The sequence below is a fragment of the Rhinolophus sinicus genome, chromosome 3 (genome assembly GCF_057876585.1).
Source record: "Rhinolophus sinicus isolate RSI-liver-muscle chromosome 3, RSI-T2T, whole genome shotgun sequence".
In the NCBI taxonomy this organism is placed as follows: Eukaryota; Metazoa; Chordata; class Mammalia; order Chiroptera; family Rhinolophidae; genus Rhinolophus; species Rhinolophus sinicus.
Window position 1 is genome coordinate 160,280,207 of NC_142503.1, and position 27,362 is coordinate 160,307,568.

At 40.1% G+C, this 27,362-nt stretch overlaps 2 protein-coding genes across 7 annotated transcripts in view; both read right to left on the reverse strand.

The window, feature by feature from the left end:
• CDKL1 (cyclin dependent kinase like 1) overlaps positions 1-9,658 on the reverse strand; it is a 50,277-nt gene extending 40,619 nt beyond the window's left edge. The window contains exons 1-2 of one of the 4 annotated variants that reach the window (XM_074327496.2): positions 9,320-9,658; positions 8,421-8,721 (exon numbers count right to left, since the gene is read on the reverse strand). In XM_074327496.2, coding sequence (XP_074183597.2) covers positions 8,421-8,588 — 168 coding nt within the window. In that variant the 5' untranslated portion in view covers positions 8,589-8,721; positions 9,320-9,658. Of the gene's footprint in view, positions 1-8,420; positions 9,126-9,319 lie in introns of those variants that run through there. The other 3 variants (XM_019725658.3, XM_019725659.3, XM_074327495.2) reach the window with 3 other exon arrangements.
• A 15,769-nt stretch (positions 9,659-25,427) lies between these two features.
• The window catches only part of MAP4K5 (mitogen-activated protein kinase kinase kinase kinase 5), a 90,159-nt gene continuing 88,224 nt past the window's right edge, over positions 25,428-27,362 (reverse strand). For all 3 annotated transcript variants that reach the window (XM_074327484.2, XM_019725664.3, XM_074327485.2), the window contains exon 32: positions 25,428-27,069. In XM_074327484.2, the coding sequence (XP_074183585.1) occupies positions 26,982-27,069 (88 nt within the window). In that variant the 3' untranslated portion in view covers positions 25,428-26,981. The remainder of the gene's footprint in view (positions 27,070-27,362) is intronic.

The window sequence follows — 27,362 nt, forward strand, 5'->3', positions numbered from 1 at the left end:
AGGTGGTTTGACAGCTATTGGATGTTTGGCCCAAGAGCACTCTGCTGCCTTCAGCAGAGTCAGCAAAGCAACGCCAAACAGAGACATAAATCATGGTGATAAGATGGCTCAGGTGCCAGCAGGAGCTTGCCCAAGGTCACCCAGTCGCTATGAACCACATCAGAAACAGTAATTCCTAACTGGCTCCCGTCCCCGTGCAGTCACACAGCCCACAGCCTCACTGGAAGGTTACTGAAAGTGAGGAGACAGTAGGAAAAAGGGGCACTCTGAACACTCGGTGCGTTGTTCCTATTCACGACTAATTAAAGTCAAATAAACGCCCGTTCCTGGCACAAAGTACACACTCAACAGTCTCACTGAAATAGCAGTTCTTTGCAATTCTCATGCCACAACCCTATAGATTATTTCAGAAGGCAAAAATGTATGGTTTGCCACCAACAAAGATGAGAATACATACTCTCACTTTCCCATATGGGCCTTTTTTTTCATATTTGTCCCCCAAAGGAGTCTTTTTACACATTATTTTCCTAATCACCTCCCAATTAAATTTTAATACCACAAATAAGCTGCCTATCTCTATATGTACTCTTTGTATATCTATGCTTTAGACACTAAAAAAGTTAGACTTTCTGCTTCACACCCAAGAACCAATTTTCATCTTTATGTGTGTGTTACGTGCCCTTTAGTCAGCTCTGAGTCCTGGTGACCCTGTGAATGTGTCACGTCCACAATGTCCTGTCAACAGCCCTGCTCTGCTCCTGTGGACTCATGCCTAGCGCTTCTTTTACGGAGTCAATCCGTCTCATATTTGGTCTTCCTCTTTCCCTGCTACCTTCTGTTTCTCCCATTATTGTCTTTTCCAAAGAACCCTGCCTTCTCATGATGTGCCCGAAGTCAGACAGCTTCAGTTTTGTCATTTTTCCTCCACAATATTTCAGGCTTAATTTGCTCTAGGCCCCACTTGTTCATCTTTTCTGGCGGTCCAAGCTATCTGTAGAACCCTCCTCCAACGTCGGATGTCAAATGAAGCACATTTTTTCCTAGCAGCCTTCTTCACTGTCCAACTTTCACATCCATACATAGTAACTGGGAATATGAGGGCGTGGATGATCTCTGCCATGGTCTCTAATGACACATCTTTGTTCTTGCTGATCTCTCCTAATTCTCACCTTGCTGCCCTCCTGAGTTTCAGCCTTCTCTTGATTTCTTGGCTGCTGTCTCCATTTGCATTGATGACCAAACCAAGGTACCCAAAACCTTTAACAATTTTAATGTCTTCATTGTAAATTGCTTCTGTAGTCACAACTTTTGTCTTCCTGATGTGCAAATGCAGTCCTGCTTTACCACTTTCTTCTTTCACTTCCATCAGAAGTCGGTTCAAATCATTGCTACTTTCTGCCAGTCAGAGGGTGTCATCTGCACATCTTAAGTAATACTGTTCTCTATTAGAATGCTTGTGCTTTACTGTTATGTTTACAGTCAAGTTTTAAATGGGCATTTTCCCCCATGCTTATTCTCATCTTTGTTGGTGGCAAACCGTAATTTTTTGCCTTCTAAAATAATCTACAGGGTTGTGGAATGAGAATTGGTAAGAACTGTTATTTCAGTAAGAATCTGCACCCAGACTTTCATGGAAGCCATGAGTGCCACAGCTAAGCAGGGCGCGGGAGCAAGGGCAGGATAAACCCTGAGGACCAGTTAACATCATTGGGAGACTTCAGAGTGTGGTGTGCGGTGTAATGTGATGGTTCTGATGGGTGGGAGCACAGGGCATGGACTTGGAGACAAACAGAACTGTGTCTCCATTTCAGCTTACTAACCACAAGGCCATGGCAAATCATTAACCATCTCAAATCGATCCCGCACCTTCTAAGGCTGTATAAGTGTAATCTGTGCATCCTGGGTAACAATACAAGGTACCTGCCCAAGTCTACTGGGTGACCAAATGGCAGTGTGTGATTCCTTCTCCTGCTGCCTCTCATTTTTCTTGTCCTCTGGAGGGTGGGTTGTCATAGACAATGACTTAGCTACCGCTTTCAGCCCTTGATTGACATCAGTCTGATCTACCAGAAGGTCCCTGCCCCAGCTGCCACACTGCAGAAGGTCTGCCCAGGCACCTCAGAGGGACAGTCCTGTCCTTCACCTCAACTCCTCTGGGATCACCTACTCTTTCCACCACTGTCGACTGGAATTCTTTGCTTCCTCTTCCAATTGTTGTACCATTTTCATTCCACAGAGAGAAGGTTCCACGTCAGAGGCTTGGAAACAGTAACACAATTATTCTGGGTTGGTTGGTTTGCCTCTGTTTTGAACCACATAGGCCTTTTTTTGTTGGACACGTTGTTATTCCCCAGGGGGCTAGGCTGGGTTCAAGTACAGTCCCTGCTTCATGCAGAAATAGTGTCCACGTCCCTTCACAGGGCCTGTGATAACTCGAGCCTGTTGTGCTAGACTTCTTGATTTAAGGAGATTTTCTTTCAGGGACTTTGTCTCTCTCTGTAATCTGGTTTCTGACACGACCACCCCACCTCCCATTCAAAATATCTTTATATACTTGAGCCCTAGTTATGAAAAGGGGTTGAATTCTTTCCAGTAGCATTCATGGGTCATATGCAAATCAGAAGATTTCAGACATCCTGGTGGAAGAAGTGCTACACCCACACTCTGGAGACAGCTGTGGTTCCTGTTACATAAAGATGAAGGACAGTGTCTGTAAAGAACCTAACAACATTCCAAATAACATAAGAGGTCGCCTAATCTCCTAGCTGGTCCATGAATTGGTCTTTTATTATGCTGTTAGGGCTATTTTTGGTCACAGTCCAGTTAGTAACTCAAGGTCATGGCTTTAGCAATTCTTTCCTTCCAACATCATTCCCCCTTTAGTGGATTAATACAGATATACTTATTTATACCATATTAAAAACAACAAACACTCTCTTGACCCCCCACATCCTTCCAAATGCCTGCTGCCCCATGACTCAGGTTTCTTTTATAACAGAATTCCTCAAAAAGAATTGTCTGAATCACTATCTTCATTTTGCTCCTCTCATTCTCTCGAACCCTCTCTGATGAAGGTTTCATTCCTACTACTTCACCCCAACAACTCTTGTCCAGATCTCAGATGAGCCTCCTATTTTCAAAGCCAATGGATAACTCTAAGTCTGTACTAATGGTGACCTTCGACACCATGGACCATCCCCTCATTCTTGAAACAGTTTCTTCACTAAGCTTTGAAGAACACCGCTCTTGGGATGTTCCTTGTCAAATGCTGCGTCTTGCCTCTCTTGTTGATTCCTCCCCATCTTCCTGACCTCCAGGTGCTGGAGCGCCGAGGTTCAGGCTTTGGTGCTGGTCTCTCCATTCCGTATGGCAACCCAGTCTCATGCCTTTAAACACCATTGCTATGATGACGTCTCCCAACTTTATATCTGCAGCCTGGGCCTTTCCCTGAATGCCGGACTTGTATATTTAATTGCCCCTTTACAGCCTCCTTGGATTTGCATCTCAAACAAAATACCTAAAATGAAACTCTTGATTTCCTTTCCCCAAATGTGCACGTGGGTCTGCCTATCATGGTCAATGATCTCTTCATTCTTCCAGTTATTCACATCAAGAACTTTCGAGTCATTCTTGATTTCTCTTCCAACCATCAGATTCCTATGTGCTCTTCTCTCAGAATAAATCTAGAATCTGATTACCTCCACTGCTACTACTCTGACCCAAAACCCATCCCTTCATCCTGGATTACTCCAATAGTCAGTCCTTCACCTGATCTTTCTGCTTGTGGAGCTGAAGCAACCAGCAGCTGGAGGAATCCTTCTAGGGTATCAGTCATGCCAAGGCATCCCTCTGCTCAAAACCCTCTGAGGGCTCCCATCTCATTCAAAGTAAAACCCACAGTCCCTACTGTGGCCCCCAAGGCACTCGTGTCTGACCCTCTTACCTCTCACTTTATCTCTTACGACCCTCACCCTTACTTACTGTGCTGCAGACACACTGCTCTACTCGCTCCTCCTAAAACACATGAGAACATCACTTGATCCTGCCTCGGGACCTCTATACTTACTATTCCCTCTGCCTAGAATGCTTGGCCCTGGATAGCTGCCTGAGTCATCGCTCAGACATTTCCTTCTAGTCTCTCCTCAAATGTCATTCATCAGAAAGGCTTTTCCTAACCACCCTATATAAAAAAAGCAAGCCCCTCCACGCTTTCGCTCCTTATCCTGTTTTATTTCTCACCACTTGACATATCATTGTTTGTTTACTCTCAGTCTCTCCTCACCTGTGAGGGCAGGAGCCCAGAACAGTTCCTGGCACATGGCAGGAGTTCTGTAAAAACTTGCCAAATGAACACATGCCAACTATATTATGCACAGGTATCTTATCAAAACACTGACTGAAAATAATGAATTGTTCCCTTTTTTTCCACAATGGAAAACGAATTTGAGAAAGGGTAGGATAGTTGCTTTAGCTCAGTTATTGCAGTAAAATTTTATTACTGTCATTAGAATGGAACCTAATTTGTTCTTAAAGTAGAGTAAGATCTGGCTGATTTTAACTGGAGCAGTTGTTTATTTTTTTAAAAGCCTAATTATGTAACCTAGAAAAACTATGACTCAAGATTAAAAATTAAAGGGCTAACTACAGGAGGACTTCTTGGTGAAGGGTGAATTATATTTAATTTAGGGAGTAATTCATTAGTATAAACGCTGAGTTTTCCTCATTAAAATGTCATGCTTTTGCTCCCCCCCCCCCCAAATGGCATGAAATAATGCTATTTTAAAAGTGTTTCCAACTTTCAGAAAAAAATGTCTTTTAAAAATATTAGCAAAATAGGTGTCTTGATAATAGTTATCATCTTCCAAAGCATTTACTAACGGATGGCTGCATCTTCATACATACTGTCACACCAAGAATGGAAAGCATTGTAGAGGTGCTGCCTTTATTACACAATTGACTGCTGGACAATTCACTCCCATGATCATATCCGCTTAAGAGGAAACAAATGTAATTTTTAAAGGAGTCCATAGCAACATTTGGGAGTTCTTTAAATCGTTAAATAAACAGATTAACAAAACATATCCAAGGACTTCTCTGTGGATGGATACAGGCTAAATTCTATTATATAATTGAAGGGACCATGCCATTCTTTTGTAATCCGAGTATGCTGTTGTGTCAGATACAGACCCTTCGAAGCAGGACACTACCTGATCTGGGGAATCCTTTTGTTCCTAGACAGAGCGCTTACTTGCACGAGATTTAGACTACACAAAACAAACGATGTCACTCTTTTCATCAATGGATAGTGAAATGAGATAGGGCAATGATACATACACACAATTATATACATACTCTCACACACACCAGAGAAATATATGTATGTAGGTGCTATTTATAGTTGTCAGCTTTTCTTTCTTGGGAAGACTGTGATCTTTCCTAAAATTGTGTCTTTCCTAGTTGTTGTTTTTTTTAAAATATTATGTCCCTTTTTTATGAACTGATGGTAACAGTAGTAGGTGGTTTTTTAAAATGCTGACAACCCTATCCCAATCTATAAAAAAAAAAAAGTTTTTTGAAATTTTATTAATCCATGAAATCCAAAAATCTGCAAATGATAACTTTCTAATTAAAAAAAAATCTTAGCTAGCTTCCCTTCTTTTCCGGAAAAAGTCAAACTCCTTACCCTGGCATCCAATGCCTTCTACATCTGGTCTCCTAGTTTTCCTTATTGTAATGGGACCAGTCAGGGGGTCAGCCCCTGCCTGTCCTCACCTGCTTTGGCTAAGGTCATTGTGGTACTTTCAGCCTCAGTCCTTCTGGCTCCTAGATCCTGACCTTAGCAGGGGTCATTAAAAGCCACACAGTTCAGTGAGGGATGTGCAGGGAAAACCCTAGGAACTCAAATTCCCCGAGTCACTGAGCTGCAACCTTCCCCTGTGCCCACAGAACTATGCTTTGCTCACGCTTGGTATTCCTCCTTGCCATGGGCACTGAAGCTCTACCTTTAATCCCCGTCAGACGGGGCCCTAAAACACTTGCCTATACCTCACCGACTTCCTGTTCTCAGGGGCTAAGGGTCTCATGGAGCCAGGCTCCAAACCCCAAAAGCCACCTGGGTGCATCACATCCCAGAGCCAGGCTTGTATTCCAGGAAATTGCTCACACCTCCTCCCACTGAACCATGGCTTCCTTTCCTTCCCTTCTCTCTCTGGCCTGTCAGTACCCATCAGGCATCTTGGCCAAGATTTTGGGGTTATTACCTGTGTTCCTTCAATATATTTACTGCTTTCCACTTACGCACCTTTTCCTAGGATAGACTATTTGCCCTGAATTCCTTCTCTCTCATTTCATGCCTCCCTAACATCTCAAAATCTAATTCAAATGTGCCTACAAACACTTCGTTTTCATTTCTCAACAAGCATTTAGAGGGTTCTCGCCAGGAATGGGGACATAAGGTGAATGACACCGGACCTGCCCAATAGGAACCCAGTCTACCAGGAGCGAGAGCTGAGGGGAAATTCATCTTACTTCCCTTCCACGAGATAAGCATCTGAAAGACAGGGTTGTACAACTTCATACAAACATTGTTTTAGGCACAAGGGGGCTCAATAAGCATTTATTGAGTAAGTAAGTGGAGAAAATCTGACTTTATTTAATATACCTTCATTTCACTTATTCAGCAAATAAGTATCCTTTATGTGTTAAGAATATCACAGAATTCTGAAAAGTTAGGGCTTAAAGCAACAGATTCTACCAAAATCTAGTCCCATCATGTCACGTAGATCAGGGCAATCTACATCTGTGCACTTGAAGTGGAGCGTGGGGTGCTGGGTGCCTTGAAATCAGGTTCCTGTGCATACAACTCTATCCTTTAAAGCATATCAATATTCAGTTATTCAAGAGAACACATATGACTCCCTAATTTATTGGCAACACCTACCCTTCCTAAGAGCTTATTTTTTTAAACAATTCTTTCCTATCCAACAATAACATTTATTGGAAGCCTACTATGTGCCAAGCAGTTGATACAGAGATACAAAGGCGAGGTTCCCATCCTGCAGGAACTCAATTAATTCTGGGAGCTATACCTGTAAACACATATTGCTAAAGAGCAGTGAGAGGTTTCAGACAGGCATTCACCGGTGACCTTCAGAATCAGAAAGAAACAGAAACAGATTTTCTTTTTTAAAAAATAAAGGAACCCTTGAAATACAATGATCACCTTCTCCTCTAGGAATAGCCTGAGAAAGTGAAAAACTGTCCATCAGCCCAAGGGAAATGGTGAGAACCTCTCCCTGGGGAGTGGCAGTAGGATGGCCAAACACTACTGGTCTTACTCCTTCCTAGGGGAGCACTTTGGGAAGGGGGAAGTGATAGTTTGGAAGTGTCTTCTCAGAACAGATCACAACTGCAGGTAAAGAACATTCTAAACCCAAATAGAGAAAGTGTTCTTATTACCCATCCATTGTAATTCATCCAAAGCCTGCTACTTCCCATTCAGGATCCTTATCCAGAGGTAACCCCACCTACTCAACTCATGGGAGGAAAGAAGACTTTTAGAGAAGGCTAGAGAAAATGGAGAAGCAGGGATAAGAGAAAATCCCCTGAGTATTCCACTCACCTCCCACGAGGTTGCTCTCTCCTTGTCATATAGTTAGTTACACATGTCAGAACAGAGGCCCTAACTATTTGAAACTAAGTTAGCCGCCACTGCATTCATTATATGTCACATTGTACCTTGCAATTTGGGTTTCATCTTCACGGAAATTCAGAAAAGAAGTCTCTTTCCAAAAGAGGCAAAAAATAGCCTGTAATAAACACCCCCTTCCCACCCTCCCTTCCCTGCTATGCTATTATGGTCTTCTAGGGTTAAACAATAAACATTTTAAAAGTGATCATCTCACTTCTTTGAGAAGAATCCTTCTTTTCAAGACAGGACATTATGATACTCACTGGTAGACAAATGTGAGGTGTAATGAAAACCTGTCAGGATCCTAGCAGTTTGAAAACAGGTGAATGATTAATTCTCTTAATGGACTGAGAACATCAACAGAAGATAGCCTTAAAGTTTAAAAATCAAGAGTGCTAGCAAACTTGAGTTGTGGTAAGTTCTTAGACTATCAAAGTTGATGGCTCCTGAAGAACCAGATCTACAGGTGGCATGAAAGAGAAGCTACTGGGAAGGAAAATAAAATATCCCACAGCATCTCTGAAAGTGAAAACCACCTTGCCCTCGTTTACATCTCTGCTTTCTAGCTCATTATATAATTGGTGACTTGTTCAGAGATGTCCCATTTGTACTACAAGACAAACGTCTATGGAGGAAGGACACGCAACCATATCTCAAGGCACTTATTTAACATAATACCATTCACTTCAATGTTTTAGTCCCTGAAAATTCACGTGAAAGAATCCATTACCTTGAGCATGCGGATTTCTCGGAGGGCGATTTTCTTTATGACGGGGTCATCTTCTGATTCCAGAAACCTCTTGATGGCCACAATCTGACCCGTGTCCCGGTTTCTGCATTTGAAAACAACTCCATAGGATCCTTCACCAATTTTCCCAATTTTTTCATACTTCTCCATCACAGAGGAATAAATCTTCTTAAAAAGGATCTTCACATAGCTTGAAAATGTCGCTTATAAAATACTGGCATGAACGACAAACTGCACTAGAGCTGCACTCGACGATGGGTCTTTGTCAAGGAAGGACCTAGAACTGAACAACAGCACTTGTTAAGAATTAGGAATCGACCCCCGCCTTTAAAGCCCCTGAGCAATGGCAACGCGACCGAGGATGACAGCCTAGTAGTTCGCTGCCTTCGGTAACCCAAGGTTATACACCCTGCAAGTTAAAATGTAACCTGTCATCCTAAAACCAACCGAGTTGTAAGATAACCTATCTTTTCAATGTTACAGTTCATCCGATCTAAGACATATGAGCTGGCTGGAGGACGGCGAAGGCTAAGGGATTCCCCGGTTCTAATTTCGGGTCTGATTTCCTTGGAGCAAGAAGACACCTCCCGGCTCCTCGCGGGGGCGGCGGCAAGACTGGGGCGGAGCCGAGACCCGACCCCGAGAGGCGGCCGCCCCCACGCCCCGCGCCTCCGCCGCCGGCTCAGAGGCGCAGGCGGGGAGCCGGCCGCACCGACCCACCCTTCCCGCCCGGCTGCTCACTCGCGGCCCCGGAAAACGCCGCCAGCGCGGCCCTGGCCTCCCACCCGCGCTCGGCCCACGGCGCGCAGCCTCGAGCGGCGCCACGTGGAGGCCCCGGCCGCCCAGCCCGGCCCGCGCCTCCTTCCCCGCCCGGGACTCACGGCGCCACGGCCGCCCAGCCTGGCCTTGCTCCCGCCGCGCCAACTCCTGCGGGCTCCGCTGGCAGCCGGCGGGGCCCGCGATCCCTATGGGAACCGGCCCCCGCCGCGGGCCGGCCTGGGCGGGGCCGCGGCGCCCCGGCTTCCCTCCCGCACCTGGCCGCGGGCCTGGCTGCGGGGAAGGGCCCTGGTGGGTGTCCCTGGCCGCTGAAGGGTCTGTTCTGACAATGGGCCTGGAGCCCCGCACGTCCGTCTGCGGTGGAGGAGGTCTGCAAGATTGCAAACTCCAGTGGGTCAGGGAAAACGCAGCCGTAGCAGAGCCTGCTGGGAAGACGCCTGCGCTAGGATTCCCCCCACGCCCATGCAGTCTGTATTTCACAGGCAAAGCTGATCCCGCACCATGTAACACCTGTGATTTCTCCCGGTATCCTCTGCTAGACTGTAAACGCCTTGAGGGCAGCTTCTGTGTCTGTCCTGATCATTGAGTAACATCCAGTGAATGAATGAATGAATGAATGAATGAATGAATGAATGAATGAATGAATGAATGAGAGACAGAGGAAGAGGAAAGTATTAATGAAATTGGTTAAAGTCAGCACTTTCCTCCACTGGCTTGGAGGGGGAGGGTGCTTCTTGACCACTGACTTCCTTTACAAAGGGGCTGCCTGATGTGGGAGATGGAGGCTTATTGAGCCTACCTTGTTTTACGTTCCTTATTCCCTTCCTTCCCCTAACTGGCTTCTCATTCGCTCAGGTCTGAGCACAATGGTGGGAAGTTAATTAATGTCTGGAAATCATGAAATAAGGTAATTTGCCACTGGGCAGACTGCCTCAGTACTTTATCATCCACCCCATTCCATCCTCCCAGCATTGAGGTGGGTGTTTGCCCTGGAAGCAATACCCGAGGGGAGAAAATGAACGTGCTGTCTTTGACACAGCAACCAATCCCATGCCAAGCAGCATGCCCCAAAACGGAAACCTGGATAGGGTTCAGGTGGGAGCTGGAGCTGGGAGGAGAGGGACTGGTAGCTTCTTTGAGACCAGAGAAGCATATAGACAGGCTCCAGCGGTGGACTAGAAGTCGTCTATGAACCTCCCAGAAATTGCAAAGGGCAACTACTTGATGTGTTTTCTGTCTCTATAGTTTTGCTTTTCCAGAAGGTCATATAAAGGGAATTATACATTCTGTAGCCTTTTAATCTAGGCTTCTTTCACTTAACACAATGCATTTGATATTCATCTATCTTATTGCATTTATCAGTAGTTTATTCCTTTTTATTACTGAGTAGTCCATTGTATGGAGGTACCATAGCTTGTTTATCCGTTCCAAGTTGAAGAACATTTGAGCTGTTTCCAGTTCAGGAGATTATAAAAATATAAATAAATAAATAAATAAATAAATAAATAAATAAATCATCACTATAAACATTCATGCATGGTCATTTGTGTGACCATGTGTTTTCATTTCTCTTTGGAAAATAATACTTAGGAGGACTACTGCTGTGTCACATGGTAAGTATATGTTATTGTAAGTAACTACCAAAATACCAAAATGTTTTCCAAAGAGACTACCATTTTACATTCCTACCAGCAATGTTCCAATTACTCTGCATCTTTGTCAGCACTTAGTATCTTGTGGCTTTAATTTGAATTTCCCAAATGACTAGTTGAACAGTTTTTCATATGCTTATTTGACATCTGGGTGTTTTCTCACAAGTTCTAGAAAGCTTTTGTAAATTCCTTGGGATTTTCTATAATAGGTAGACAATCATGTCATCTGTAAATAGGAACAGTTTTGCATTTGTCTTGTTTTTTTCTTGCTTTATTGCACTTGGTAGATCCTCCAGTGTGATCTAAGAGTGGTGAGAGCAGATATCCTTATGACTGATCATAGGAGGTAAGCATCAGTCTTGCATCACTAGGTATGATGCTGGCTAGATTTCCCAGTAGATGCTGTAGAGGGCAGTGTCTAAAATGGCCCTAGATGATCCCTGCCTCCTGATATTCATGCCCTGGTGCTCCTTTTCCCTTCAGTGAAAGCTTCATTTAGTGACTTGCTTCTCAGGGATGGAATGTGGCAAAAATAATGTAACATCATCTGCAAGAATAGGTTGCAGAGAGACTGTGATTGCCACCTCGGGTCCTCTCTTGTGCTCTCTCGCTTACTTGCTCTGAGGGAATAGAGAGGCCATGTTGTGAGCTGCCCTATGTCAAGGAACTGAGGAAGCCAACAGCCAAGAAGAACTTAGGCACTTAGTCCAACGTTCTGTGCCAACAACCATGATTGGGCTTGGAAGGAGATCTTCCCTCAGCCCCCACCCCCCAGCACCACCACCCCAAAGAGCCTTCAGAAGAGACTGTAGCCCCAGCTGACAAACACATGTTCAATCTTGTCACAGACTTTGATCCAGAAGCACTTAGCTAAGTGATACCTGGATCCCTAACCTCCAGAAACTGTGAGGTAATAAATGTTTGATATTTATATTTTGGGGTTATTTGTTATGCAGCAAATAGAATTAATACAGCAGCCCTTTATTAGGTTGAGAAAGTTCTTTTTAATTCCAATTGGCTGAGAGGTGCTTTTTTTTTTTTAAATAATGAATTGATGTTGAATTTTGTCAAACGCTTTTCGACATCTACTGAGATGATCATATGATTTTTCTTTAGTCGGTTGATATAGTGAATTACATTGATTTTAAAATGTTGAACCAACTTTGCATTTCTGGGATAAAACCAACTTGGTTATGATGTTCTATCATTTTGATATATTGCTGGAGTAGAGGATACTCAAAAATACTTTATTGGGGATTTTTACATTAATGTTACTGAGATATATTGATCTATAGTTTTTTTTTTATTTTCATGTGATGTCTTTGTCTAATTTTGGTATCAGGATAATGCTGATCTCATAAAATAAGTTGGGAAGTGTTTCCTTCTTTTATATTGTCTGGAGTTTACATTAAATTGGTATTACTTATTCCTTAAATGTTTGGTAGAATTTGCAAGTAAAGCAAACTGAGTCTGAAGTTTTCATTGTTGAAATCTTTTGATTTACCAATTCTGTTTCTTTAATAAAATATAGGCCTATTCAGCCTGTTTCTTTTCTCGTGAGCTTTGGTAGTTTGTGTCTTTCAAGGAATTTGTCTGTTATCTACATATTTGAATTTATGGGCATAAAGTTGTTCGTATATAATAATACTACCTTATTATTATCCTTTTAATGTCTGTAGGATATGTAGTAGTGTTCTCTATGTCATTCTTGATATTAGTGATTTTTTTCCTTTCTTTTTGTTGATCAGTTTGACTAAGGCTTATCAATTTTATTGATCTTTTAAAAGAAACAGCTTTTGATTTGTTGATTTCCTCTGGTTTTTCTGTCTTTCACTTTCATTGATTTTATTTCTTTATTATTTTCTTCCTTCTGCTTCCTTGTTTTTAGCTGCTTTTTCTTGTTTTTTAAAGATGGAAGCTTAAGCCATTGATTTTAGATTTCTTCTTTTCTAATATAAGCCTTTAATGCCATAAATTTTCCTTTAAGCACCATTTTAAATCTCGATATGTTGTATTTTCATTTTCATTGACCTCAAACTATTTTCTAATTTCCATTGTGACTTCCTATTTGACCCAGTGGTGATTCTGAAGTGTGTTGTTTAATTTCCAACTCTTTGCAGATTTTCCAGATATCTTTCTGTTACTGATTTCCAGTTTAATTCCATTGTTTCCAGAGACATCCCTTTGTATGATTTAAATCCTTTGAAATATATTGAGGTTTGTTTTAGGCCCAGAATATGATATATGTTGGTAAATGTTTCTTTTTGTCAATTAAAAAATATATATTTTGAAATGAGGTGGGAAAGTCAATGTGAATTTTTCCAGAGTTACCTTGTCTGAAGTTCACACCAGGTTAAAGTTAGTCTGGAAAATTAACTTTCTGGCTCAGTACCCAGGGAGCCTGGGACTGTGCCAAGCCCAGTGGTAGTTAAGGTTGGGAGCAAGTGCACCAGTTATTTACGCCTAAGTGGCAGTGAACCAGAAAGCTAGCGTGTCTTGCAGCTGCACCAGTTGTTTTGTTTGGAGGAAGTTGGATTAAAATATGAGAGAACAACTTTGAAAGGGAGACAAACAGTGGACGTCACCATTTAGCACCAAACAGAGAAGATACTATGGCCTCTATACTGTCTAACCACAGGCAGTTCGTTCAGTTGGCAGGACTGAAATTGGTTTTGATATTAAAGAATTATAACTCTTGTGAAGTACAGTTCTTGGAAAGCTGAGGAATGCTCTGATATGAGTGCTCTTCTTCTCAAGAAAGGGCAACAGTGACACAACATTATCATTTCACAATTGTAGTGACCTTTAATTTGCAGCTCTACACAATCAGAATACTTCCATGTCCCTGGATAACATGAAAAATACCGTGGTATTTCAATCATTTAAGGAAGCAATAGACATTCAGTAGAGTAACACATGGGAAGAGAAAGAGCCTGGCAGTTGGAGTGAGAACACCAAGATTTTTGCCTTCTTACTGGTGTTTGATCTTGTGCAAGATAATTACTATTGCGTAAACAACAAGAGTAACTATTTAACTAGTGCTTACTTCATGGCAGGCATTATACTAAGTATAGTTTATACATGAACCTCACCACAACCCTAGGACGGGGGCATCGATATAATCCTGAAGTTTAGATGAGCAGAGTGAGTTTTCCAATGGATAAGTAACTTACCTAAGGACACAAAGCCGGTGAGTTGTGAGGTGGGGATTGGAATGCGGGCAGTCTGACTCCAGAACCTTTGCTCCTAACTGATTTGCTAATGCTACCTAACGCAGAGGGGTGGTGGTCAGGTGGTCAGGATTTTTATGTTAATGTATAGGATATTGGGAGTTGGCCCGAAGTACTTACAATGCACCATGTAGTACCCTCCTCCTTTTGTTTAAGCTGCCAGGAAGGTGAGTCTTGTCGTTATGCTTCCTTCTCACAGTAGCGCAGTATCTTTGTCTGTGTGCAGCCCCCACACTCTGGAGAACAAACCGCCATGAGGTTGGGCAGAACAGTGATACCTCATCTCAGTGTTGGACCCAGGGGCAATATTGAAGCTTTTTTCCCCCCCAATTATATTTCCTCTAAGGAAAAGGGAGTTGAGTCACTGTGATTTAAAATGACACTATAAAGCCACTTGAGGAAATACTTGAATTTACTTTCCCTGCTTTAATTGGATTTGGAAAGGAAATAGTTTCCGGGGCACATACAGAAAATAATTAATAACTACCATTTAGGGGCACTTATGTTTCAGGCTCAATAATCATCTTATCTCTAATCTTTGTAACAATCCAATGGTTGGATTTATTAAGTAGTTGGAATTATTAAGTGCCCCATTTTATAAAAGAAGTGGCTGAGGCTATGAGAGGTTGGTCAGTGTAGACGAGGCCATCCAGCTATCCAGGGCTGAAGGCAGGTGTCTAACCCAACTCCACCTACTTCCAAGCCCACGATCTGGCGGTGGTGATGGAATTATGACAACAAAGAACATCTGTGTCCTCAGATGCCCAAGGGAGCTGACAACAGGCAGAACTGCTGGTCCAGTCCTGATACCCAACAACCAAAAGAGAAGCCAGGTGTCAGCCACGTCCGTCCTGACCATTCACTGCTACCCGTTACAAAACCAGGCATGTAAAAACTTTCCCCCTTATCTGGAGATAGTAAAGCCTGCTGAATAAAAGTCAATATTGGAAAATCAATTTAAATAAAATAAGAGCCCCTATCATCTTTGACTTACCTGTGGGCTCAATCAACATAAAGTGTTTTCACCCCTAATTAACATAACCTTAGTTATTTTGTGTGTATTTTTCCCTTTAAATACTTACTGCATTTTACATATGGCAAGCCATCCTTTTAAAGCATCTCTTCTTGTAAAACTTTGCTTTCTCAGTCTTCCTTTAGCAACCTCAAAAAAATTTTTTTTGCATTTTCAGATTTTAAAACAACCCCCGCCCCCCCCCCCATACTTTCACCAACAAATTCAAATGTCATGTGAGTTCAGTGATATTGTCACTAACCCCCTAGAGGGTTTATGTCACTGGTCCTGTGCTACCAGAGGGTGAGTCAATGTACATGACAATCTTTCTTCCAGAAATAAGTCTCAGAACCTCAAGGTGTATGTCTCTTTGCCACTTTGGACAGTTGCTAACCACACTTACTCATAAGGCAATCTAAGTACATTTCTATGATTTTATGATTTTTGAATCATGACATTCTGGGGCAAAGGTAAATTTATGAAACAAATAGGAAAGAACACGAATAACTTACTGAACTTCAGCTTAAAGCTGTGACAGAGAGAGCGCTGATTGGAGAGCAGACTTTTCTTGAATGCTGATGTGCGTCAGACACCATGCCGAGCCCTGGAGACTAAGCAATGACTTTCCCGAGATCAGCGCTCCATCTGTGCAGACAGGTCTGCCTCCTCACCCAGGGGCTTTCCTCCAGGAGGAAACTAGATAGGAGAACTTGGAGGGCTGGTGTTTACATTGTACTTTTTGCTTTGCAAAAACTTCACAAAGGTCTGTGAAAGAGAGAGGGCACATCTGGCATGTGGGGAAACATCCAGAAAATTTCAATGACTTGCCCAGAGTCAACAAGCACCTTTGTTCTAGGCAATAAGCAGGCGTAAAACCTGGGTCTCAATTCTTAGTTGTATTCTTTCCACCTGCTGTATCATATTGTGGCTTCTAATCAGACAGCTCTAATTCTGTGGTTAAGAAATATAAACCTGCCTTAAGAAAACCCAATAGTAAAATAGAAATAGTCATGTGTATGACAAGGTGAGGAAGGAATGGAAGAGAGGACTGGGAGTATAAATTACTTCCTTTCAAAAAATATTCTTCACTTCAGTGAGATTTCTTTTCATAGATTGTTTTAGAAATACATCCATTTCGTGCGTGGGGTTAATAAAAGTCCTCTCAACTTCCCCTTCCCTTAAAGAAACTTTGTGATGCTTATTCATTGTTATCTAAATAACTCTTTGTACAAACAAACCTCTGGCACCCAAGATACATTTGTCATGTCAACCATTGAATTTTTAGGCGTCTATTGGTCTAAAAGATCTAAGTAGTTTCATAAGATCATCTTTAAGCTGCATGCATGCCAAGGATTGAACGAAGATCATAGTTGTAACCACATGCAGAAATCCTATTATTGTAAATAGCTTTCACAGGAATGGCTCATCGTCAAATATTAATAGTGCGATATTACTGTGAGGTATCTAAAGCGAACCCATGTGAAGATCCTTGTAAAAAATACTCATTTAAACAATATTCCCCCCCAAAACAATAAGAAATCCTTCACCTCAAACAGCAACATATGTATTTTTCTACAGTATCATCTGACTTGATTTTCACCAGTAAGAGCATGAACTCGAGAGCCAGACGACCTGGGATCAAATCCAGCTCTGCTATGAACCATCTGTGATAACTTGAGCAAGTTACTCAACCTCCTGATGCTTCATTTGCATTGTCTGCAACATAGAGATTAGTTACTTCTTAACGTTGTTGTGAGGATTAAATGAGTGCTATATCCGTGTTAGCTTTCACTGTTATTGTCGTCATGATAGTAATAATCTCAGTATACTAATTTTTCTGTTCAGATAGAAATTTCATTTAGTACTAAAATGTATTCCACACTTAACTGAAAACATATGTAAATTTATAGACCCACTTTTGGCCTACCAATCAAGGAAGATCATTTTCTTTTCAGTCGTTCAGAGTCCTAAGCAACTCTCCTGGGGTTCTATTCAGGAAGCCAATGCTTCCCACCGCCGGGGCAGCTCTCTTCCCACATCATGCCACTGCTCCTGGGACGAGCGCTAAGGAAGGAGACAAACAGCCTGTGCTGCAGAGCGGATCAGACCTGCGTTCTACCCTTTTTTGGCTGTTAAACCAGGACAATTACTTCCTGTATTGGTCTGGGATCTTTTTTTGTTGATTTTTTTTTAAGTGTTTTTTTAACTAACCTTTTTATTTTGAGGAAGTTGTAGGTTCACATGCAGTTGTAAGAAGTCACACAGAGATCTCTTTAACCAGTGTCCCCCAGTGATAACATCTTGCAAATCTATTGTACAATATCAGAACTGGATATTCACATTGATAAAGTCAAGCTACAAAACAGTTCTCTCAGCACAAGTATGCCTCAGGTTGCCTTTCTCCCCACCTCTGACCCCTGGTTGTGAATAAGTTTTCCTGTGGGCATGGGTGTTCATTTCTCTTGGCTAAATACCTCGAATTGAAATGGCTTGGTTGTATGGTAAATGTATGTTTAACTTTCTAAGGTACTGCCATAGGGTTTTTCAAAATGGCTACTATTTTTCATTCTCATCAGCAATATATGAGAGTTCCAGTTGCTCCACATCCATGCAAGCACTTGGCACTGTCAAGTTTTTTTTTTTAACTTTTATTTATCTTAAGTGTGTTTTTCCAGGACCCATCAGCTCCAAGTCAAGTAGTTGTTTCAATGTAGTTGTGGAGGGTGCAGCTCACAGTGGCCCATGTGGGGATCGAATGGGCAACCGTGGTGTTAAGAACATCGCGCTCTAACCAACTGAGCTAACCGGCTGCCCCTTTCTTTTTTTAATAGTAGTAAATTACACATAGTATAATGTGTATGGCTGCTCTAAGATGGGACTCATTAAAAACATTACATAATAAGTGGCAGGTAAGATTTTGTGGATTGCTTAAGTATCTTGAAATTCTCTCCCGATATGGAGAGGATATATACATAGACTCCCACTGCTAACTGAAATGTAATTTCCTTTCTATATTCTATTCTGTAGTTTTATAATCTACTTTACTTATATCTTTGATCTACCATGAGTGCCGTAGCTTCATTTTCACTGAGTGCAACAGAAATAGTCTAAAAATATACTGTCTGGTACATAGTAGATACCTATGCCAGTTCTGGCACTAGGAGAGGCCGTTAGTGCATGTTTCACTCCCCGCTATTCATTTCCCTAATTCAGCCAAAAGAAGAATGTTTAGAAATCATAAGAATAGGTTCTTTATACAATACCTATTGGGACATTGATCTCTTAAAACTTGTAAAAAACCAGTCAGGTATAAATTCACAGGAAAAAGATTCTTTGTCCCTGTTTGTACTCAATGATAATGATAGTAATGAAAAATAAATATTTATTGAGAGACAGTTTCCTGATACCACGTTGAATTAACACACAGTCCTTTCCTCAGGCATTAATTCCAGAAGGAAGACAAAAATATAAATAATTAGAATATAGTGTGGCAATTTTTAATACAAGCAAGTACAAAGTGTGGTATTATATTACTTTAAATTCTTTGTATTTTTGAAGAGTTACATATGTAAAGGCCAAAAATTAAAAAACAATCTTTCTTCAAGTGTTCTGTAGTCTGGTTACCATTACTATCTTAATATCAAGTAGAAACAGTTTGATATTTGATAGCGTGTGTATGTATTAATCTAACACACACACACACATTTCAAGTTGAGAAGACAAGATTTAGCTTTTACTATAATGTGAATCACACTATGCACAATAAATATTAAGTGTACAGAACCTCGGGGCTCAGAGAGGACCCGCAATATTGCTGCTCTGACCTCCAAGGAGGAGCTGCTGCCTGGCCGCTGCTGACGATGTGTAATAAGACCGGTTCTGGAAGAGCTGGAAGCTGGAGCTAGGGAGAACTTCCAGTTAAGGAATGACAAGAAACAGGAAGTTTGTTGTTCTCCCTCTACTATCCATCCTCCTCCTAGTGTCTCCGGTTGGTCCAACCTAACTGGAAAGGATTCTTGCTGAATAGTATTACATTGCATGCATATGACAGTTTGTTAATCCATTTACCAGTTGGTGGATATTTGGGTTACTTCCACTTTCTGGCTGTCATGAATAGTGATGCTATGGGTATTTGCATACAAGTCTTTGTGTGGACATGCTTTCTCTAGGGCAGGTATTTAGGAGTAGGATTGCTGAGTCACATGGTAAATCTATGTTGAACATTTGTAAGAAACTGCTAAACTGTCTGCCAAAGTGCTGCACTATTTTACATTCGCACTAGCAATGTGCAAGCACCCATTTCTTCACAATCCCACCAATATTTGTCTTTTTCATTTTAATCATCTTGGTGTAAAAATACTGCATTGTTGAATTTGCATTTCTCTGATAACGAAGGAAATTGAAATCACATTTGACTACTTGGACGTTACCTTTTCTGGAGTGCCTGTTCAAAATCTTTTGGTCATTTTTCTATTGGGTTGCTTGCCTTTTCCTTATGAAGTTCTTTATATCTCCTGGGTAGGTCTTTTGTGGATATATATATAATGCAAGCAAGCCTCTTTTCCATTCTGTGGCTTTTCTTCTCATCCTTGTAAAGAGGTCCTTAGATGAACAGAGCATATTCATTGTAATTAAGTCCACCTAACCAATTTTTTCTTTTAAAGTCAAAGGCTTAATGTTCTATTTAGGAAATCTTTGCTTACCCTAAGTTCATGAAGATATTGTTTTCTTTTAAAAGCTTTATAGTTTGCTATATAGTTTTATACAAAGAGTGCCAAAAAATGCATATACATTTTAAGAAAGGAAATACTCAATATATACCAATAACAAAAGATGAATACAAGTCACATTTGACTTCTGCAATTACAAGAGGTGCTCAAAGTGGTTACCATCCGCGTTCAGACACTTCTGATTAAGGCGAACTACTGCTTGAGCAACGTTGACCAAGGTGTCTACTTGTATACATTTTTTTTGACAGTATATTTTAGATTTATAAGCTACTTGGTGTTTATTTTTGTTTATTGTGTGAAGTAGTCAAGATTCATTAGATTTTTCCATTATTATTTTCAATAAAATTTATTGAAAAGGTTATCTTTTCCTTCACACTCCACTGCAGTGTATCTATTACACATAAGGTGATTAAACGTGGGTTTGTTTCTGGTCTCTTAATTGTATTTGTCTTTGTGCCAATGTCACACTATCTTAACTGCTATAGCAGCTTTAGCAAAACTCTGGTAGCCTAAGACTCCCAGATTTGTTTTTCTTATTCAAGATTGCCTAGACTATTCCTGGCTCTCTCCATTTTATGTAATTTTAGAATCAACTTGTCAATTTCCATAAAACATTTGCTGGGAAAACACTGAATTTTTAAATCAACTGACATCTTTACAATATCAAATCTTCAAATTGAATAACATGGCATAATCTGCCATTTATTTAGGTCTTCTTTAATTTTTTTCAGTGATGTTTTTCAGTTTTAAGTACAGAGATCTTGCATCTCATTTTATTTCTTCATAGGTATTTGATGGTTTTCTATATTATAAATGGTATCCTTTTAAAATTTCATTTATTATAGGTGTACGTATGTATAATTGTTTTTTATGTTGTGAATGCATCCAGGTGTTTTTCCAAATTTACTTATAATTTCTAAGTTTATTTGCAAATGATGGCATTTTTATTCTTTTCCAAATCTTTAATCTTTTCATTTCTTTTCTTAGTTTTTCTTGGTTTGTTGGACTAGGACCTCCAGTACAATGAATAACAAGTGGTGAGACTGAGAATATTTCACTCATTTCTGATGTCAATATACTAGATTTTAAACGAATGTTTCTTACTCTTCTCCTAATATCCATTAGGAACAGTTTAAAATTCTCAGTAAAACCTAAAATGATCTCTTCCACTAGGATTGGTATGGAGTTTCTTGGACCTTTGACACGAGATAGCAGTTATTTCTCCAAATGAAAAAGCATACAAAGCACTTGAAAAAAGCTGTATTTAAAAAGGCCCATGAGCCGGCCCGGTGGCTCAGGCGGTTAGAGCTCCGTGCTCCTAACTCAGAAGGCTGCCGGTTCGATTCCCACATGGGCCAGTGGGCTCTCAACCACAAGGTTGCCAGTTCAATTCCTCGAGTCCCGCAAGGGATGGTGGGTTCTGCCCCCTGCAACTAAGATTGAACACGGCACCTTGAGCTGAGCTGCCACTGAGCTCCCAGATGGCTCAGTTGGTTGGAGCGTGTCCTCTCAACCACAAGGTTGCCGGTTCGACTCCCGCAAGGGATGGTGGGCTGTGCCCCCTGCAACTAGCAATGGCAACTGGACCTGGAGCTGAGCTTTGCCCTCCACAACTAAGACTGAAAGGACAACAACTTGAAGCTGAACGGCACCCTCCACAACTAAGATTGAAAGGACAACAACTTGACTTGGGAAAAAAAAAAAAGAGGTCCTGGAAGTACACACTGTTCCCCAATAAAGTCCTGTAAAAAGAAAAGAAAAAAAAAGACTACATTAAAAAAAAAAAAAAAAGCCCCACGATAAGCCTACTAACGTGTAACATATTGAAAGGAACAGCTATAAAACAAAAATGCACTCTTCATGCCTTTCATGAACTACTTGGTGAAAAATAAAGGAGCCAATATGTTTTTCTTACCACGAGCAAGAAACTCTAATGCACATCTGACTTCACTCTCCTAATACCCAGGAGGCTTGGACACCTCAGGGTTGTTTTAAGTGGGAAATTCTACGTGGTTTGGCTGGTAAGTGAAAATTGAGTGTCACATTGAAATGTATAATCTATAGGTGCTGTAGAAATGCTGAAAAACAGAAAATAGTCTGTTAAGGAGTTAGAGCTGTCATGTAAAAGTTACGGCTTTAACTGTGATTTGAGTGAAATAAAGGATTTAAATTTTTGGTGAAAAATTAGAATTTCAGGCTGAGAGAGCCATTATGAGTCAAGCAATGGAGGTGGAGTGATCACGGCCTCTGCGTGCCAGGGTTCCAGGCTGACCAGTGAAGTAGTGTGAGAGAAGGCCGGATAGGAGGCTTAGCCAAACAAACAAACAAACAAACAAACAAAAAACACACATGGTTTTTGCAGCACTATTCACAATAGCCAAGATATGGAAACTGAAACGCCCATCAATAGGCAATTGGATAAAGAAACTATGGTACATTTGTACAACGGAGTATTACTCGGCCATAAAAAAGAATGAAACCTTACCATTTGCAACAACATGGATGGACCTAGAGAACATTATGCTGAGTTAAATAAGTCAGACGGAGAAAGACATATATCATATGATCTCATTTACATGTGGAATCTAAAGAACAGAATAAATGAGCAAACAAAACAGAAAAAGACTCATAGATACAGAGAAAAAACTGACGGTTGCTGGTGGGAGAGGGATTGGATGATGGGGGAAAAGGAGAGATTAAAAAGTACAAATTGGCAGTTACAAAATAGGGGATATGAAATACAGTATGGGGAATAGAATCAATAATGTAAGGATTATGTAGGATGTCAGATGGGTACTAGACTTATCAGGGTGATCACTTCATGGACTGTGTAGATGCCTGACCAGTGCACGGTACACCTGAAGCTGATGTAGAATAATACTGAATGTCAACTATATATGTATACATATAAAAAATATATATGTATATATATATATATATCCTCTCCCCTCACCCCCTGGATATAAAGTACAGCACAGGGAATATAGTCAATGGTATTGTAATAGTTATGTACGATGTTAGAGGGGTAGGAGACTTGGGGAGGTTATCACTTAGTGAGGGGTGTGAATGTCTAATCATTATGTTGTTTTGTACACCTGAAAGTAATACAAAAAAATCAAATTGCAAATCATGATTTGATGAAAATGCTTTTCCACGAGAACTTCTGGATTTCTTAACAAATCCACCCTCCATCTCACCGAATACTTTGTCTCCTTCCACAGTATGCATGGTAGCCATAATCAATATTTATTGCCTACTATGTGTAAAGTACAGTATAAGCTGGACTTATATGTTTGTGCATGCTGTCATGTAACAAACATGCTTTCACTTAAATTTTTCTTTTAAAGAAGTCAAATGTGGACATGTACATAAATAACCAAACAGTCTACAAGGTTTGTCACCAAAAAAACCATGACCCTCAATTTCTCTCCTCCATAAACACTTTTCCTTCTTTTATCATATTATTTTGTCACTAAATAAGCTACTTTTGATTTTTAATTTTTAGGTACTATTCACTGATTTCCCACTGTGAATAGGTAATTTTTCTACCTTATCTCCCAAACATCATGTCCTCTCCCAATATAATTATTCTGCAACTTTTACTAGGTGGATATTTACTGTTAACATTATGCCATTCAACCACTGGTCACAGTTTACTAATACAGCATTTTCCTTCCCTGCAGTTAATAGCTGTCAAGTTTTAAATTTTAATCTTAGATATGTTTTTGCTTAGAAACAATATAATCACTGACTGAAGAACATCCCCTCCACCTACTTCTGGTTTCAGCCAGACAGTGAATAGTGCAATATAAGCTCAGATTTATCTCATACTCTTTTAGCTTTCTGCCTCAGGGCCTTCTCTGATACTTAAGGAGCCTACTTGGCCCAAGTGCAAGCTGCAACTTCGTACTTCCAGGAGATAATGCCCCTGGCAGCAATTCAACGAGTGAGGACTGAAAGTCTGTACATAAATGCTCCAACCACTCGCCTTTTGAGAGACAATTGTGGGAGCTCTCACACAGCTTCTCAGAAGACCGTGGTGGCATCCAGTTGCCATTGTCCTCACAGCACTGACCTCAATAATGCATCCTTTCCCCCTTCTCCTCCTCAGTTTCATAAGTCCCTGACTCCAATTTTCTGGGGTCTCTAAAATGAACTTACCCATGTTCTTTTCTCAGGCTGTTTTAGGAGGAATCTCCCACTCTGCTGGTTGTCTAACTCTTAAGATACTGAGATGCATCAGTTGTTTATTAATCTTTCTGAAAGTATCTCCAGAAGCTTCTGATATGCTTCAATGTATTTTCTATGCCTGCTGTAGTGTTCTCCTTCGATGCCCCATTGCCATCACCAGGGGTTTCCTTCATCTATCTCCTGTATTGAATCCCATTTTCTGTATCGTCTTCATTTTGCTTGGCTTATTTTTATGAAGTACATCCTCTAGTAGGTTCTAGAGAAAGGCTCTACAGGAGGTAAAGGTTTCAAGAGCTTGTATAACTGAAAACGTTTTCATTTTACTCTTAGGTTTGATTAATAGTTTACTTGGATCCACAATTTTAGGTTGGAAATTCCTTTCATTTTGAAGGCACTGCTTCTGTTGAAATTTGAAGCTATTCTGATTCTTCTTTGGTATCTGACTTGCCCCTTTTCTCTGGAAACACAGAAACATAGCAGACCTTCTCTTTGACCTTAGTCTCCCTGACATTTCATAATGATGTGTTTGGTGTAGCTGTGTTTTTGTTTTTTTTTCATCCACTGTGTTCTTTTGATCGAGAATCTGAAGTTCTTCAGTACTGGAAAAATTTCTTCAAATACTCTACTGATTTCTTCTGTTCTTTTTGGATCTCTGGGCGATTGGATATTGGGCCTCCTGGGCTGTTATAATTTTCTTAACTTTTTTTCCTCCAATATTTCCATTTCTTTTCATTTGATTTTCTGAGAAATTTCTTCAACTTTATATTCTAAACCTTCTGTTGAATTATTTACATATGCTATCATATTTTCTAAGAGCTCTTTGTTTTTTGAAAGTTCCCGTTTTCAGTATCCTACTCTTGATTCATAGTTGCAACATTTTTCTGAAGGTATTTTCTTCTCAACATTTTCTTGATATTACAAAATCTGTTTCCTCTAAGTGCTTTTCATTCCCAACTGTATTTTCTCTTTCATATTAGAGGCTTTCCTCAGATATTTTATAACTCTCAGTTGCTTAATCATGTGTAATAGCATAGGACTAAAAGACTAACTGCGACCTCAGGATGTAGGTGGTGGCAGGCTTGTCAACTATGACTTTCACTGTAGAATTATCTAGCTGGGCAGTTTGGCTAGGACACCTGTGATGCCAGGGTCTATTTAGGTCTTTGCACTTGCACTGGCCAGACTGCATAGAGAAGACTTCCAACAGTATTAGGATGGGACTATCTGATTGCCAGGATTCACGAGAGGAAGAGGACACTGGGTTTTGTATCCAGTAAGTAAATATTTCCTGTTTTTGAGTATGGTCCACTGCTATCTATTATATCCAGCACCCTCCAGCCAGAGGCCCCACTGAACATGACCCAAATAAAGAGCCACACACGTACTGAAATGCTATGTATGTTTTTAAAGGACAATACTTTATTTGCATTACATTTTATTGTTTGCATATTGCATAGTGAAAATAACAGAGTCACAAGACTCATGGTCTGGCTCAACCACTAACTTGCTGTGTGAATTGGGTCTCTTAATCTTGCTAACCCTTTATTTCCTCATCTGAAAAATAGAAATATGATAATACCTATTTTACAGAATTGTTAAAGACCAAATGAGATAGTTATACTGTTTTCTTCCCAAGTAACTGCTCAAAATAAATCTAGTTTGCTATTGCTAACCACCTTGTTCATCATCTCAATGTTAACTGCTCTCAATAGAGGCATTAAGACAACAGGTACCGATGTGACACTTTAATTGTGAATACTAACAATAGCAAAAGAGAAGCAAACTCAAAATGGCCTTATTCTTTCTTATTTTTAAAACACTGGTTTTCATAATACTTATTTATGCTACCCCATCAGGAATTCAATTTCATTAAAATGTATTTTTCTTAAACCTATTCAAAATGAATACCTACATATGTGAAAAACCCAAGATTACACGAATAGTTGCTTTATAGCTTCCGCTCTGGTATAGTGTAAATAAAATACATAACATGGGCAGTTAAATACTCCCCCCCCCACATCAGGGATGATAATATATATGAAGATTAATTTCTTATGCATTATCCCTAATGTAAAAAAAAATAATAAATCACAGGTACATATACTGCTTGTCAAGAACACATACGCATGGTAGTCACATCTAGACATACACACCTCTTCTAACAATATTTCAACCATCATCAATATCTTCTGTATGATACCCTACAATTATTTGTAGTTGAAAACACAAAGCTCCCTGTAAGGCAATTCTGAATAATATTGTATTATAAAATACTTGTGTTAAACAAAATTGCATGTATGTATTGAACCTCCAAACAAACTGCCTTTAAACCCTCAAAGTACTACTCCTAAAAGGTAAACAAAATTTTTATACATTATATAAAAATTTAAGCTGCTCGGCAACCCTCCTTTGCTAAAAGTTAGATACCACCACTCCAGCAAGAGATTAATAAATAAAGATTAAATATTCTATTTTACAAAAACATACAGAATGGCCAATGTAAAAGTGAAAGCCTTATCTGGTAATTTCTTTATCAAATTATGTTCATTAAAAAGGAATGAAACATGGTATAAAAATGAGAAAAATGCCACTAAATTTATCTCTTTGAAGAGAATCACGTAAGTTGTTATCTAAAAATATCATGGCACCCTTGTTACAAACATTATTTTTCCTTTTTAAAAAAAGACTGTTTCCTGGAACTATAGGACTATTTATCTCATAGCTTTTATTAAGCAAACTTGACATAACCACCACACAGTGGCAAGAGATAAAATAGCTGTTTCCAGCTACAGAAAATATTGAATTCTACCTTAAAGTACAGATCATACAAGAGATATAACCCATAACAGTTAAAGCAAATAATAGTGTAGTTTGTACTGAACTTCCTTAAGATATTTTGCTTTCAGTGGAGCATATTCATTTTCCTGTCATGTGAGATCAGTTTCTGTTGCTTAGTAACTATTTTCATGTCCAGCCAAGATGTAAAGATTGCTGTGTGCAGTAGGATTTTCTGTTGGCCTACTTTCCAAAACGACAACCCTGCAATTAAACCAAACAAAAGGTTTGTGTAAGAGTAAAAACAGAGGCTGCATGCTTCAAATACTAACATCAACCCAGGAAAGAATATCATTGTTCACATTCTCATAAGATTATACAAACATCACAGATGCACAGTCAAAAATTCAGCTTTACATTTCGTAGCTTAAAAACAAAACTGAGTAAAATTGATGAATTTATGAATATTTGAAAAAACAGTCTTTTATCTTATTCCAACTAAAAACAAATTGGCTTACTCATACATGCCAATGAAAGGTGTATTAGTGTATGAATTT